General features: G+C 38.7%; 1 protein-coding gene across 2 annotated transcripts in view; it reads right to left on the bottom strand.

The window, feature by feature from the left end:
* sorl1 (sortilin-related receptor, L(DLR class) A repeats containing) overlaps positions 1–14,110 on the bottom strand; it is a 71,672-nt gene that overhangs the window by 19,235 nt on the left and 38,327 nt on the right. For both annotated transcript variants that reach the window (XM_079823960.1, XM_079823961.1), the window contains exons 13-21: positions 13,915–14,093; positions 5,485–5,671; positions 5,248–5,376; positions 3,511–3,596; positions 1,310–1,482; positions 944–1,075; positions 769–860; positions 423–669; positions 179–317 (exon numbers count right to left, since the gene is read on the bottom strand). In XM_079823960.1, the coding sequence (XP_079680086.1) occupies positions 179–317; positions 423–669; positions 769–860; positions 944–1,075; positions 1,310–1,482; positions 3,511–3,596; positions 5,248–5,376; positions 5,485–5,671; positions 13,915–14,093 (1,364 nt within the window). The remainder of the gene's footprint in view (positions 1–178; positions 318–422; positions 670–768; positions 861–943; positions 1,076–1,309; positions 1,483–3,510; positions 3,597–5,247; positions 5,377–5,484; positions 5,672–13,914; positions 14,094–14,110) is intronic.

Raw genomic sequence — 14,110 nt, 5'->3', positions numbered from 1 at the left:
TAAAAAAAAAAAAAAGATATATTTTGCATTCAACAACAATACACACTGACAAGTGTGATTTAGTGGGGCTGTTACAAATGAAAGAAATTAAAGGCTACTGGCTATTACTCTTTCATGCTGACTTTAATGGTGTATTTTCCATATGTTTCAGGAGGACTGTGTCTCCTTAAGAACTGACCTCTGTTTTTTCCCTTGTAGAAGATTTTGAGATCCATCACTCCTGTCAGTCTGCCCACCAACATCTCACTGTCTGGTGAGCCTGATTTAGGTGCTTTGAAGATTCCCATTCTAGACCAGTCATCCCAGTAAAGGTCATTCTAAACAAACAAAGACCAGCTCATACATTTGTTTATGATCATCAAGACACAGTTTAATAGAATAACAGTTGCAACATTCCCAGAAAGCGATAACACTGGGCCTACCTTAAAAACAGCAATGGCATAAGGATGAGGCAGGCCCTCCATTATTACAGTGCGGTGGCCTCCATTAAAGTCCGCTCTTTCAATGCGGTCACCATATGCCTCTGTCCAGTACAGCCATGATTCATCTGCCGTTATGCCATTGGGCCAGCGAACTCCCTCGGTCACGATGCAAGAGATGTTGGATCCGTCCATCCAGCTGCGGTAGACTCCCGCTGCGCGATCGCCCCAGTCTGTCCAAAACATCAAGCTAAGAGAGAGTGCATACAGCTTAATACTCAGGGAGCAAGTGGACTGTTAAGGGGGGATTATGAGGTGATTATATGGTATTATTATGGGAACACCGTACCTCTCTCCAGGCAAGAGCGCCAGGGCTCGAGGCTGTTCCACCACTGAAGAGTTGACCAGAGTGCGTCTCAGGTCTCCATCAGAGTTGGACACCTGCACGAGAGACAGTGTGTGGACGGCTACATGAACGAATGTCTGTAACTGATGTTGCAGTAGTTGTTTTAACATTTAATTACCTCGATTTTTTGAGCACCGGCATCCACCCAATACAGCAACCGGCTGATGGGGTCAAATGACAGCGCCTCCACGTTTTTTAGGTCCTTTTTGACAATCACTTCTTGTCCAGAGCTTCCATTCAAACACAATCTCTACAACACAAAAACATCCAAACAGTATGAAAAAAGTATAACTATTTTGAGATTTGCTATTTAACAGTTTAAAGATTACATTTAAGCATTAATAAATAACTTTAAGTGAGCATGACAGCAATTAAATATCCAATATCAGCTAACACGATAAATATCCAATTCTCCAATATCAGTCAATAATAACCAATATATGGCACTGATATATTGTGCATCCCTAAAAAGACATTTAATTACCTGTATGGTGTCCAGTGAAATATCAGCCCAGTATAGGCAGTTCTGCTCATAATCAAAGTCCAGCGCCACCGCCTCATGGAGACCCGAGAGGGGAAGCGGCTGGTCTGTACCTGTGGCCAGATCATAGCGGTGGATGGAGTTCCTCACCGCATACAGAATAAACTCATTACTCTCTAGAAGATTAAAAAAAAGGAGGCAAGCGGGCTCAGTTAAGAGATGAAATAAGACTCATTCCAAGGAAATACACTATATATTACACCTGAACACTCCAATGTGTGCTCATTGAGCATTTCATCTCAAAACCATTGGCACTAAAATGGAATTGTTCCTTGCTAACAGCCTCCACTCATCTGGAAAGACTTTCCATTTTCTATTTCATTGATAATCTTAAAAGAAAACTGATGGCAAATCAGAGTGTCACATCACTTCCTTCTCCCACTGCTTCAGATCTGAGCTTTGTGAAAGGGCTCCTTATTTACTCCCAGCATCCTCTAGCCGGAAAGGCAAGCCAATCAACACAGCCACTGAAGCGTGGTCAAGTGGCTGAGCACCACAATGCCAGAGAAAAGAGGCAGTCTAGACAGTGATGGCTCTTGAACAGCTCAGTGGGAAGATGGGCTTTGATCACCCTACAAACAATCCTAATTAGATTTTTAAATCCCATCTTTAAGACTGACTCTCCACATCAATGTAGTCAATGTGTGTTAAATCTGCATGAGGTGCCTGAGTAATGCCTTTCATTGAATCTTTCGTTGTACCTGTTCTTCATGACATCTCACCGTGGTCTTGCTGAAGAATTACTTTATTTTACACGTTTAAGCATATATTATGGACACACATTCAGGCACAGTTGTAGGCATTACTGTGATTTGTATATATTTCACATTGTACATTGTGTCACATTCAATCCTGTTTTTTACTACCAAACAACTAAATGAAATAATCAAGAGAAGATTATTCTTCAAACATTATTCTATATCTTGCATCTGCATACGATTATTACTTCTTTAGTGATAACAAACGACTACAACACTGCATTTCGGAAAAAGTCCACCGGTGAAAAACAAGATGTTTTAAACCTCTGGTGCTCTCCGATCATTTCTGACCCGAAAATTTTCTGTTTTGAAATTTAAAAAATCACTGCTTCATCAGAATGATATGAAACTTGGTGACTTTTCTATCATTAGGAATGTAAACACACCAAAAAATTGGGGTCATGATTCGAGAATGCTAATTGGTCGTTAAAAAAAAAGTAGGTTCATTGTCTCTGGTCATAAATGACCGTCCATAGGAAATGAATGGGAAATCGGCAAAAACACAAACATTCTCTGAATATTTGTGTGTACAATCTACAAATCGGCCACAATGCTGAAAAAAAGTACACAGCAGTAAAGGGGTGACACTCTAAAACATCAAAAGTGTGATACATCCACTCTTAAAAAGAAAAAATATTATTGAAGAAAAATAAATTGCATTGGTTTTACTGGGGTGGAGGAAGTTTAATTTTTAGGTGTCCGGTCACTTATGACCGGGAAGACAACCAATGCAACCCCTAAACGAAGAGCACCAGAGGGTTAAAGGGATAGTTCACCCAAAATTTTTTTTATTTTAGTTGCACTATTTACACTGTAAACAGCGTAGGAGATAATTCTAATAAGATTTGTTGCTCAAGAAACATTTTATGTTGAAAACTGTTGTGCTGCTTAATATTTTCAGTAACACTTTCCAATAAGTTCCCAATTGTTAATATTAGTTAACAAGAACTAACAATAAAATGACTTCTAAAACTTATTGTGAAGTCATATATTTGTAGAAACGGCGATACATTTTTTTCAGAATTCTTTGATGAATAGAAAGTTCAAAAGAACAGCATTCATTTGAAATATAAATATTTTGTAACATTATAAATGTCTTTACTGTTGCTATTGATCAATTTAATGCGTACTTTTCTTAATAAAAATATTAACTTCTTTCAAAAGTAATCTTACAGGCCATAAACGTTTAAACAGTATTGGTTTATTTATTCATTTACAATTTAATTTCTCTGACTTGTGGTTTTTCTGTGAAGTTCTTTTTATAAGTTCATGTTATGAACTGTGACTCTAGAACTTCCTGTTGCATCCCATAGGACTGTGTGGTGTTACATAAATAGAGCTCAGAGAAGATGATTGTGTAAGCTGAGGAGGAGGTTCTTACTGTACCTCCTACAGGACAGGGCAGCATTTCTCCATCCAGCCGAGCTTCAACATCTCCCCCGCTGCAGCTGTCTCCAGACACCTTCCTGTACCTACAGCATCACATCACACACCTTGACATCAGTGGAAATCATCTTATACATTTCCAAATTCCTAGTTCAAAAAGTTGACACTAGGTGATGCTGTAATTACACATCAATGAATTGTCTTGATTTCGTATGAATTCACCTCTTGCTGTCCTGGTGCATTATTGTGAGAAGTGCCAATGTTGTTCCAAGCTTATTTGAAAATGCTAATTCCTGCTTTTTCATGAATTTAACTGAACCACATAAATACAAGGACCTGCATTGATGGATTTTTGTGAGCAAAAGAATCATTAAATATCTGTATCAGCACAGACCTATGGTTTCTAAACATGCACTTAAAGGGCAAGCAATTTTCTAGAGTGGCCTTAAACGGGTTAAATCCCAGCTGTAATTTACCATTCTCCATTTAAATAGATCTAGATTAAGTTCCACAGTGAAGTACAAAAGATGAATAACCAACACTGTACTAAATGTTACATTTAAAAAAAGTTTGGTTGATAAATACAGTCCTCCAAATATATTGAGCATCCATAACAGTAATAATTAACATTACTTCCCCATTTTCCCATGAATAATTTTTCATAATTGTAATTAACCTCCTCCAGCACACATCTCAACTGACTGAGCAAGAGATCTAAACTCATCCAGCTAAATTCGGTTCATGTCCATGTTCTAAATAAATCCTCTCCCCTCGACTGCAGATAATGAGAGGAGAGATGCATGGTGACACAGCAGTGGCAGATCTAATAATGCTCCCAGGCTGCTGCTGATGGTGGCGGCTAACAATCCGTATCCAGAAGGACACAGAGCCTAATTCAGTCTATAATAAGTATTCACCCCTCTGGACTTTCTTTTGTTTCGCTGTTTTAAAGCACTGAATCACAACAGATGTGATATGGCTTTATAGAGAGAAAAATACTCTTTAAAAGTGACCTCTACCATCTGAAATAATAATCATTTTGTAAGCATCCACTAAATTTAATATAACACAACTACTGTAAATAATCGGACAACATGTTTCAGAAGTTGAAAAAAAATTCATAGAATAAACCATCTGGTAGAAGTCTTATTTTGACAAAGAATATTTAAATGAGTGTCAAGAAAAACAAATTAAATTCTCTTTGGTTCAGTAATGTAATCGGTAATACACTACCGTCCAAAAGTTTGGGGTCGGTAGGATGTTTTAATGTTTTAGAAAGAAGCTTTTTATGCTCATCTATGCTACAATTATTTACAAAAATAGAATAATAAAGTACAAATTTAGAATTTTTATTACAATTTAAAATATTTTTTCAGTTTTAATGTATTTCAAAATTCTAATTTATTCCTGAGATAACAAAGCTGGATTTTCAGCATCCATTAGTCTAGTCTTCAATGTCTTATGACCCTTCAGAAATTATTTAAATATTTTTTATTTAATTTTTATATAATTTTTTTTATATTTTTTAGGCTTCTTTGAGGAATAAAAAGTTCAAAAGAACAGCATTCATTTGAAATATTTTGTAACATTATAAATGTCTCAACTAACTTTTGATCAATTTAACGCATCCTTGCAGAATATAAATATTTGAAAAAATCCTACTGACATCAAACTTTTGAACGGTAGTGTATATAATCGGCTGTGGTTGTTAGCAAGGGCGAATAACCACATTCTCACCCTTTGCTGCGGCGGTAAGTGGTGCCCACCGGACAGGGTACTGGTGGGGCATACAGGTTTCCAGAAAACTCAGGATCAGGCACGCACACCTCGAGAGATAGATCCTCACTCAGCTTAAACCCGTAGTCACTGGGAAGAGAGAAAGATGACCCAATAAAAAAGAAAATTGATTGCGTATTCAGGTGAAGACAATGGCAACATGAGAAAAATGGAGATGGAGGGGGTCTCAGCTCATACCACTCATAGTCCTGACGAGTGCAAGAGCAGTTGGACAGAGTGACGGGCCTGTAGAAGTCCTCGCCGTTGAAGCAGGTGGCGTGAGGAGAGCGGCGCTTGTACACCATCTCTCTGCCGAGCAGACAGCCATTCCCCCTCTCGTCAGAGGGAGACCACCGTTTATAGTCGCCCTCCGAGCACGGCACACCTAAACACACATAACATCAGATGCACAAACGCAAAAAGGACAGTTTGCCAAAACAAACTTTGAATGCTGGCTTAAACCATTGCCTGAAAATATAAAAAGCCTTACATTTAAAGGTTATGATATAATTGAAACACTATAGGATCTATTCAGTGTTAAGGGATAATACTGTATAATGTCGCTAGGGTGGTTGACTGGCTGTTAGGCAGTTGCTAGGGCATCCTGGGTGTTTGCCCACTGTTTTTGCTAATCAATTGTTTTGTGGTTGCCATGTTGTTGCAATGGTGTTCTGAGTGGCTCCTTAAAGGGACAGTTCACCCTGAAATGAAAATTAAGTCATCATTTACTCGCCTAGGTGTTGTTCTAATAAAATCATCAGAGACATTAATCACCCTGCAAACTCTCACTTCACCCTGCTGCCATCTGGTAAGCGCTTCCGTAGCCTGATGGCAAAGACTGAAAGACTCAGGAGGAGTTTCTTCCCCCAGGCCATCAGACTCCTGAACTCAGTCACGTGACTTCACTTCACCCCGCACACGCATAAACATCCAGTTTAAACATTAACATCCATATACTGCCATTGCACTGCACTTTACGTCCCTATTGTTACTGTGTAACAACCTGTAATAAACCTTGCACATTATACTTCTTTATATATACATATATATATATATTTTATGTTAACCACTTATTTTTAAGTCTACAGTTTATCTCACTTATCATATCCACATATTTTTTATATTTTTATTTTATCTTATTTCCAATTTTTATCTTTACTTGATTTATTTATAATCCTACTTATGTTAATACTTTTTATTCTAATTTTATTCTATTTCTATTTTAATTTCTTGTAACTGTTATTTGCACTGTCCATGGAGCGGACCTGTTTACATTTCACTGCCAGTTGTATATTGTGTATATAACTGTGTATGTGACAAATAAAACTCTTGAATCTTGAATCTTGAATCTTGAATCTAATACTGTATTAGCCTTCTTACTTTTATGGACCACAAAAGGAGATTTTTTTCCCCCACAGAATCATCATTCTGTGATCATTTTGCCTTTTTTAAAAAAAAAGCTTGATGCTGGTCGCTGGTGCATTTATATGGACAAGAGCAAGCAGGACTTTTTTTTTATTTTTTTATCTCTTTTGTGGTCCATAAAAGGGCATACAGCATTAGAACATTAGAACACCAGGGTAAGTAAATGATCACTTCATTTTCATTTTAGTGTGACTTATCCCTTTCAACATTACCAGGTGTTGCTAGAGTATTAAAAGTGGTTGGTAAGTATTAAAGTTTTGTGGGATGGTTTGCCAAGCAGTTTCTATGTGTCTACTAGAGTGTTCTAAATGGTTTCAAGGGTGTTGCTTTGCTGTCTTAACGGAGTAATTCACTTTAAAATGAAAATTACCCCATGATTGACTCACCCTCAAGCCATCCTAGGTGTATATGATTTTCTACTTTCTGATGAACACAATCGGACACATCCATCCATCATAAACGTACTCCACAAAGTAAAATATTTAGCTTCCAGAACGCCTTCTGTTTTAATCTTACGAAAAAAAGCGTAACTGGCGCAACGTATCACTAGAATGTTAGCATTAGTGTTTTGAAATGCATGAGACTTTACACTTTCTGTGTAAGTTGAATGCAGAAGGCGGTCTGGCAAGTTTTAAATATGGATATTTTTCTTTAAAAAAAAAAAACATCGATTCACTTCAGAAGCCCCCCTGGAGCTGTATGGAGTAAGTTTATTATGGATGGATGTGCTTTTTTGAGCTTCAAACTCAATGGACCCCCTCACTGCCATTATAAAGCTTGGAAGCGTGAGGATATTTATTAATATAACTCCGATTGTGTTCTTCAGAAAGTCATATACACCTAGGATGGCTTGAGGGTGAGTAAATAATTGAATGAATTTTCATTTTAAAGTAAACTACACCTTGGTGGTTGCTAAGGGCTTTGCTGAACAGTTAAGGTGTAACAGGATGGTTGGTAAGCAATTTCTATGTGGTTAATAGAGTGTTCTGAATTGCTGCTGAAATAGTTTTGCTATGGTGTCCTAAATGGGCATTGCCAGGCTGTATCCAGGTCTCTGGGGATTTTGCTAGATGGTTGCTAGGGTGTTGTGGGTAGTTACAAAGTGGTTGTGTAAGGTGGAAAATAATCAAAGATATTTGAAATATGACAAAATCATCTGCTTTGCTGTTAACTGCCATCGTCGTGATCAAGATATTGAAATTGACTCAACCCCCTCCACCTTAACGCCATCAGAGGGGCCAGTTGGGGTTTGAAGAACAAAAGGCTGGCTGGTCAAAAGGTTTTCACACCTGTGATACAATGGGGGAAGGTTTGGTCTGATTGGTTATTTTCAAATGTCTCACGGGTTGGTCTGATTGGTCAGTTTTACAAGAGTAAGTTTTGAATTTGGTGACATCAGGAAGAGGATAAAAGAAGGATTGCATTCTGTAGCTCGCTCTCTTTTAATTCTCTGCCTTCCTCTTGGGAGGGTCTCTTTGGTTTCTCTGGCTTTCTCTGGAGAGAGCTGTTCTTTAGCTCTCTCCCTTTTTCTCTCTCCCTTTTTCTCTCTCTCTCTCTCTCTCTCTCTCTCTCTCTCTCACAGGTAACATTCTAGGCAGAGGCCTACTGAGCATAATTAAGGGTTTATGTTTTACATTTATTTGAAATGATTTTAAGTGTAACCATAACCAGAATTTGTGTTTTCCTTTTAGAAGAGATTTATGTCTATGATGTAATTGACATTTTACATTTACTTGATTGTTAATAAATTGTTACATTTTGATCCTTTCTGAATTAATCTGTAATTATTAACTATCTCCAATGTGGAACGGTATAATTGCAACAAAGGGTTAAAACGGAACGATCAGATGTATGATTAACTATCAAATATAGATGACCAAACAACCGGTTGGGATTCTCTTCTAAATGCGACAACTTTGATAAATGGAGTCAGATAAAGAATATTATAATCAAATCCATTCTTCCAGCTGAGACACTGAACGCGTGCGGCCTTCACCGCGGTTCGCTGCCGATCCTTGGAGCGAATTCATGCGGTCTTACAGTTGGTGACCCCGACGTGATGTTGCGACTCAGACGAGCAACGTGTTTTCAGCGAAGTATTGGATTTAAAATGAACAAGAGATTTGAGCTTCTCTTTTTTCAGCTGTTCTGTTGATCTTGTGAATGGATTAAAGCGGACCCTCTGAGCAGAGAACGAGTAAGTAAACCTTCTTTGCCTTTTAGAATTGTTGAGGGAAAGTTTTATTTGCAACTCACACATATAGACACATTTCTAGAACGGGTCGGTATGCCCACTATAGATCGGAACCGTAGAAATCCGATATTGTGTAAGAATTAGACGTGAAACATGACTTTTCAGGGAAATAACAGCAGCAGTGTAGATGAGGAAATTATGGCAATTTTAGGCGTACAATTACAAGATCTCCTCGTTCGATTAAGCGATAAAGGATTGAACCTGAAATGGAGTAACACCGAAATTATATCCTGGTATTCTGCTAAGGGCGCACAGCTCAAATCTGAATCAAAATACAAGAAAATCCCCGCTGCAATTGTTTATTTGCTTCGTCGTAACGATCTCAAGACAATGGTCGAGAACGAACGAACGATAGCAAATATCAAAGAAATTGAAAGATTGCGATCTGACGAATTACAAAAGTTAAGATCAAAAGTCGAATCAGTCTCATACGAGCAACTTGAGTGGGCTAGGCAGCGTGAAAATATGGCAACAAAAATTGATCAGTTACAAGGAAAACTTCAAACCCGCAATAATTACATATCTGCTCTCGAAGATTGTTGTGATAATGCAGGATTTCCAGTGGCCGCGGTAAAACAAGCAGCACTGAATGAAACTTTTGAGCTAGCGAAGCCAAATGATAATGATGACAATGATGCTGCGTTAGGATACAGGCCACAGAGAGAAACTCATAACCGAGCTCCTGTGTTAATGCCTGAACATCCAAAACAACGAAGCCTGATAAAGACTCGCACAAAAGCTAACGACACAGCTAAGAAATCTGTTAAGGTCGCCGTGCTTAAAACTATGACTAATGCGAACGACGAAACCACAACGATCAGCCGTCTGTTAACCTGCGAAGAATGTTCCAGACACAAACAAGTCGTTGGAGTAATGCCAAGAAAAGGGCCGTTTCAACCCTACTGGGAAACATTGATGCTACAGGCTACGGTGTATAAGCTAGAAGTTAGAGACGTGTGGCAAATAGCACTTCTCACTCTCCCTGAAGAGCTCAGACCGAAACTAACCGAAGGCATGAAATCTGGCAACATAATCGTACGAGTTCGCAACGAAACAGACGAAGCCATATATGAACGACTAAAACAGGCATTATTAGAAATGAGGGGACCGACACACGCAGATTGGAGCAAAATACTAGAAATCCAACAGGCGAGTGATGAAACATTTGAGACATACGCCGAGCGGTTATGGGTAACTTACAGAGAACACTCAGGATTAGAAAATGCAGATCGAGACCATGACGCGTTATTACAACTTGTGAAAAATAATGCTGGCATCCCAATCCAACGGGCTTTGTCAAATGGCGTCGATCCAGTTAAAAACACATTCCAATCCATAGTAGACTGGGGCTCAAGAATAGAAAATAGATGGAAATCTAAGCTAAATGCTGAAAAGTGCATTACTCCCATAATGCTTAACAGCAATGGGATTAAAAAGCATGTTCACTTCGTAGATGAGGTGACTTGCTCTAATGAATCTGAAGCATTTAGTTCAGAAAATGCACAAGAAAGTGTGTCTATTTTAGCTCTTAAGGGGATGCAGGATGATTTGCAAGCATCCGAGAGTCATGAATATACTGAAACTCCAGGAGAAGGTAGCAGACAACCCAACAGACAACCCAATGGCAAAGAGAACAGGTTTTGCAGATACTGTCAGAAAATCGGGCATGTCGATGGAAAATGCTGGTCACTGGGTAACGGGCGACCTCCGCCGTATTTTCAGAAAAATAGGAAATTACTTTCTAAAGGCAAAGAACAGCGCTCATTTGCCGGTCAAACTATCAGTGAGCTAACTGCAGTGTTCATGCAAGGGCTTCAGCTATTAACTTCACTTGCGAGCGGGCTAGCAGCCTCTTAGCAAGATTAAAACACCCAGATTGCAATGATCCTGTTTGTATTTTCAAATTTGTAATTGTATAACACATTGTGTGCATTGATTACACATAATAGTTGTTTGTGTTACAAGATACACATAGACTAGTCATGTTTATTCTTTAAAACACATGATTGCTTTACTGTAAGTGATGAAACACTTAGGATAAAGGTCGTAGATGCTGCGCATTCTAGGCCATGTATCTTGTGTAAATTGGAATAACTTTAATACTGGAATTGTACAGCAATTTCAAGTTGTATGTGTCAATGTTGAATTTGTTTGTCTCCTATAGTGGAAGCTCTGCTATTTCCCATATAGCTGCAGTAAACCATAAACAGGAACATAGAATTGCCATCTGGCTACAGTGTGAATTACAATTGCATTAACCATGAAAATGTCTTCATCGCAACAGGACTCAATAACTGACCTTTGCTATTTCTAATTTGAGAAAGTTATAATACTTTTCATTGGTTCAATTCCCAGTGCCAAAAAGGAGGGGAATTGTGCTGTTAAATGTGGCACAGATAATAGAAAACCAATTCATCCTTCACTCAAAATGACTGTAATAGTCTGAAGTGTTAATACACAGAAACAACAGCAGTAATTAACTGTGTTTCTCTCTAAATTTGCAATTCCTTGGAGGACGGCGGCCAAAAGGCCCCCCTCCCCCTGCATCTCAAAACTTGAGATGTGAGAGATGGGTGCGAATATCTTTATATATATTTGATGGGGTCAATCACACCTCACAATATGTCTACATGACCTCCCAGTGAAAAAACTGGAATTAAATTATGCAACACAGATTGATATTGATTATATTCCACCCATCTCCAAAACATTAACACAGAATACACCCTACACTCACGACAACATCACCTGGAATAGACCAAATCTATTCAGGCTGAACACTACACATCATAAACGACAAAGATGACACAGAGTCTAAAAGTGTTACATCACTAAAGATCTATTGTTCATCTTTTCACACTAACAGATCCAGATAGCTACACACACTCACACACACACACACACACACACACACACACACACACACACACACACACACACACACACACACACACACACACACACACACACACACACACACACACACACACACACACACACACACACACACACACACACACACACACACACACACACACACACACACACACACACACACACACACACACACACACACACACACACACACACACACACACACACACACACACATTCTGTTACCAGGAATACCCATTATTGTATGACTAATCATATTTAGATCTACATTAATTACATTGGAAGTTTCCTGAACAAACACAGTGGTTATTATATATATGTATGCTTTCATAAATGTGATTGATTTGTTGTTTTTCTTTTATGGTTTATTGATGCGTACCATCTTTTTTAATGTATCAATTGCACTGACTTTTGCTACATTTCCTTTGAGAAATTCAAACCAAAATGCTCAAATTCCACTAGTATAATAGTGGAAAGTTAGATGAACTTTGAGTTTGATTTCCGAGTCTTGGTTACACTGAATATTTTGCTAATACTCCTCATGAAAAGGGGGACTTAAAATCAACAATGATTTGTTTTGTTATAATGCATTTTATTTCAATGTTCCCAGAAACAATGTACGAGCTTGTGGAATCTTCTTTTTATTCTCAAACCCTGACCACTTTATTAAGTATTTCGATTTAAGGGCTTATTGCCGGAGACCATTTTGATATGACCACATCAGACTTCTGACCACTGAAAAATACCATGTATGCTTTTGTTCTTTGTTGTGCTAAATGATCTTTTAACCACAGAATACCTGCAGCAAAAGTTCGCTCCTGTGTCCTGCCTCAAAAGAGCGACTGTTCTTGAGGTGTGAAGTTTTCAATGGACGTTTTTGCATATCAATGATGAAGTTCTCATGCAGGGCTACAAGGACAACAAAGGCTGAAAACTGATCAGCTGCTTTTGCAACAAGTCTGGACGAGAAGTCTGAAGAATAACATCTACACACAACAGAAAGCATATCTTTGTGGACAATGCCACCTTTGGACTCAATGGTTGTGGCCAATGGTGCCAAACGGGGAACTGTAAGGTGGAAAATAATCAAAGATATTTGAAATATGACAAAATCATCTGCTTTGCTGTTAACTGCCATCGTCGTGATCAAGATATTGAAATTGACTCAACCCCCTCCACCTTAACGCCATCAGAGGGGCCAGTTGGGGTTTGAAGAACAAAAGGCTGGCTGGTCAAAAGGTTTTCACACCTGTGATACAATGGGGGAAGGTTTGGTCTGATTGGTTATTTTCAAATGTCTCACGGGTTGGTCTGATTGGTCAGTTTTACAAGAGTAAGTTTTGAATTTGGTGACATCAGGAAGAGGATAAAAGAAGGATTGCATTCTGTAGCTCGCTCTCTTTTAATTCTCTGCCTTCCTCTTGGGAGGGTCTCTTTGGTTTCTCTGGCTTTCTCTGGAGAGAGCTGTTCTTTAGCTCTCTCCCTTTTTCTCTCTCCCTTTTTCTCTCTCTCTCTCTCTCTCTCTCTCTCTCTCTCTCACAGGTAACATTCTAGGCAGAGGCCTACTGAGCATAATTAAGGGTTTATGTTTTACATTTATTTGAAATGATTTTAAGTGTAACCATAACCAGAATTTGTGTTTTCCTTTTAGAAGAGATTTATGTCTATGATGTAATTGACATTTTACATTTACTTGATTGTTAATAAATTGTTACATTTTGATCCTTTCTGAATTAATCTGTAATTATTAACTATCTCCAATGTGGAACGGTATAATTGCAACAAAGGGTTAAAACGGAACGATCAGATGTATGATTAACTATCAAATATAGATGACCAAACAACCGGTTGGGATTCTCTTCTAAATGCGACAACTTTGATAAATGGAGTCAGATAAAGAATATTATAATCAAATCCATTCTTCCAGCTGAGACACTGAACGCGTGCGGCCTTCACCGCGGTTCGCTGCCGATCCTTGGAGCGAATTCATGCGGTCTTACAGTTGCTAGCGTGCTTTGGATGGTGTACCAGTAAGAAGTGTCTTGTTCTCTTACCAAGCACATCCTTAGCATTGACCTGCAGAATGAGCCAGCTGTGTTTCTGGTCCGCATAAGAGCCGAAGATAGTAAAGATGGTGCTCTTCTCACCCGGTTCAGTCAGCAGTTGATACACATATACCTCCTGCTCGGAGAACTGGAACTCCTTCCAGGTTTCCCCCTCATTAGTACTGAATCTGAGCCAGCAAATGAC

Source organism: Gobio gobio (genome assembly GCF_949357685.1).
Source record: "Gobio gobio genome assembly, chromosome: 8".
Taxonomy (NCBI): domain Eukaryota; kingdom Metazoa; phylum Chordata; class Actinopteri; order Cypriniformes; family Gobionidae; genus Gobio; species Gobio gobio.
The sequence above is the reverse complement of the archived record's forward strand: the minus strand, read 5'-3'. Positions and strand labels throughout refer to the sequence as shown.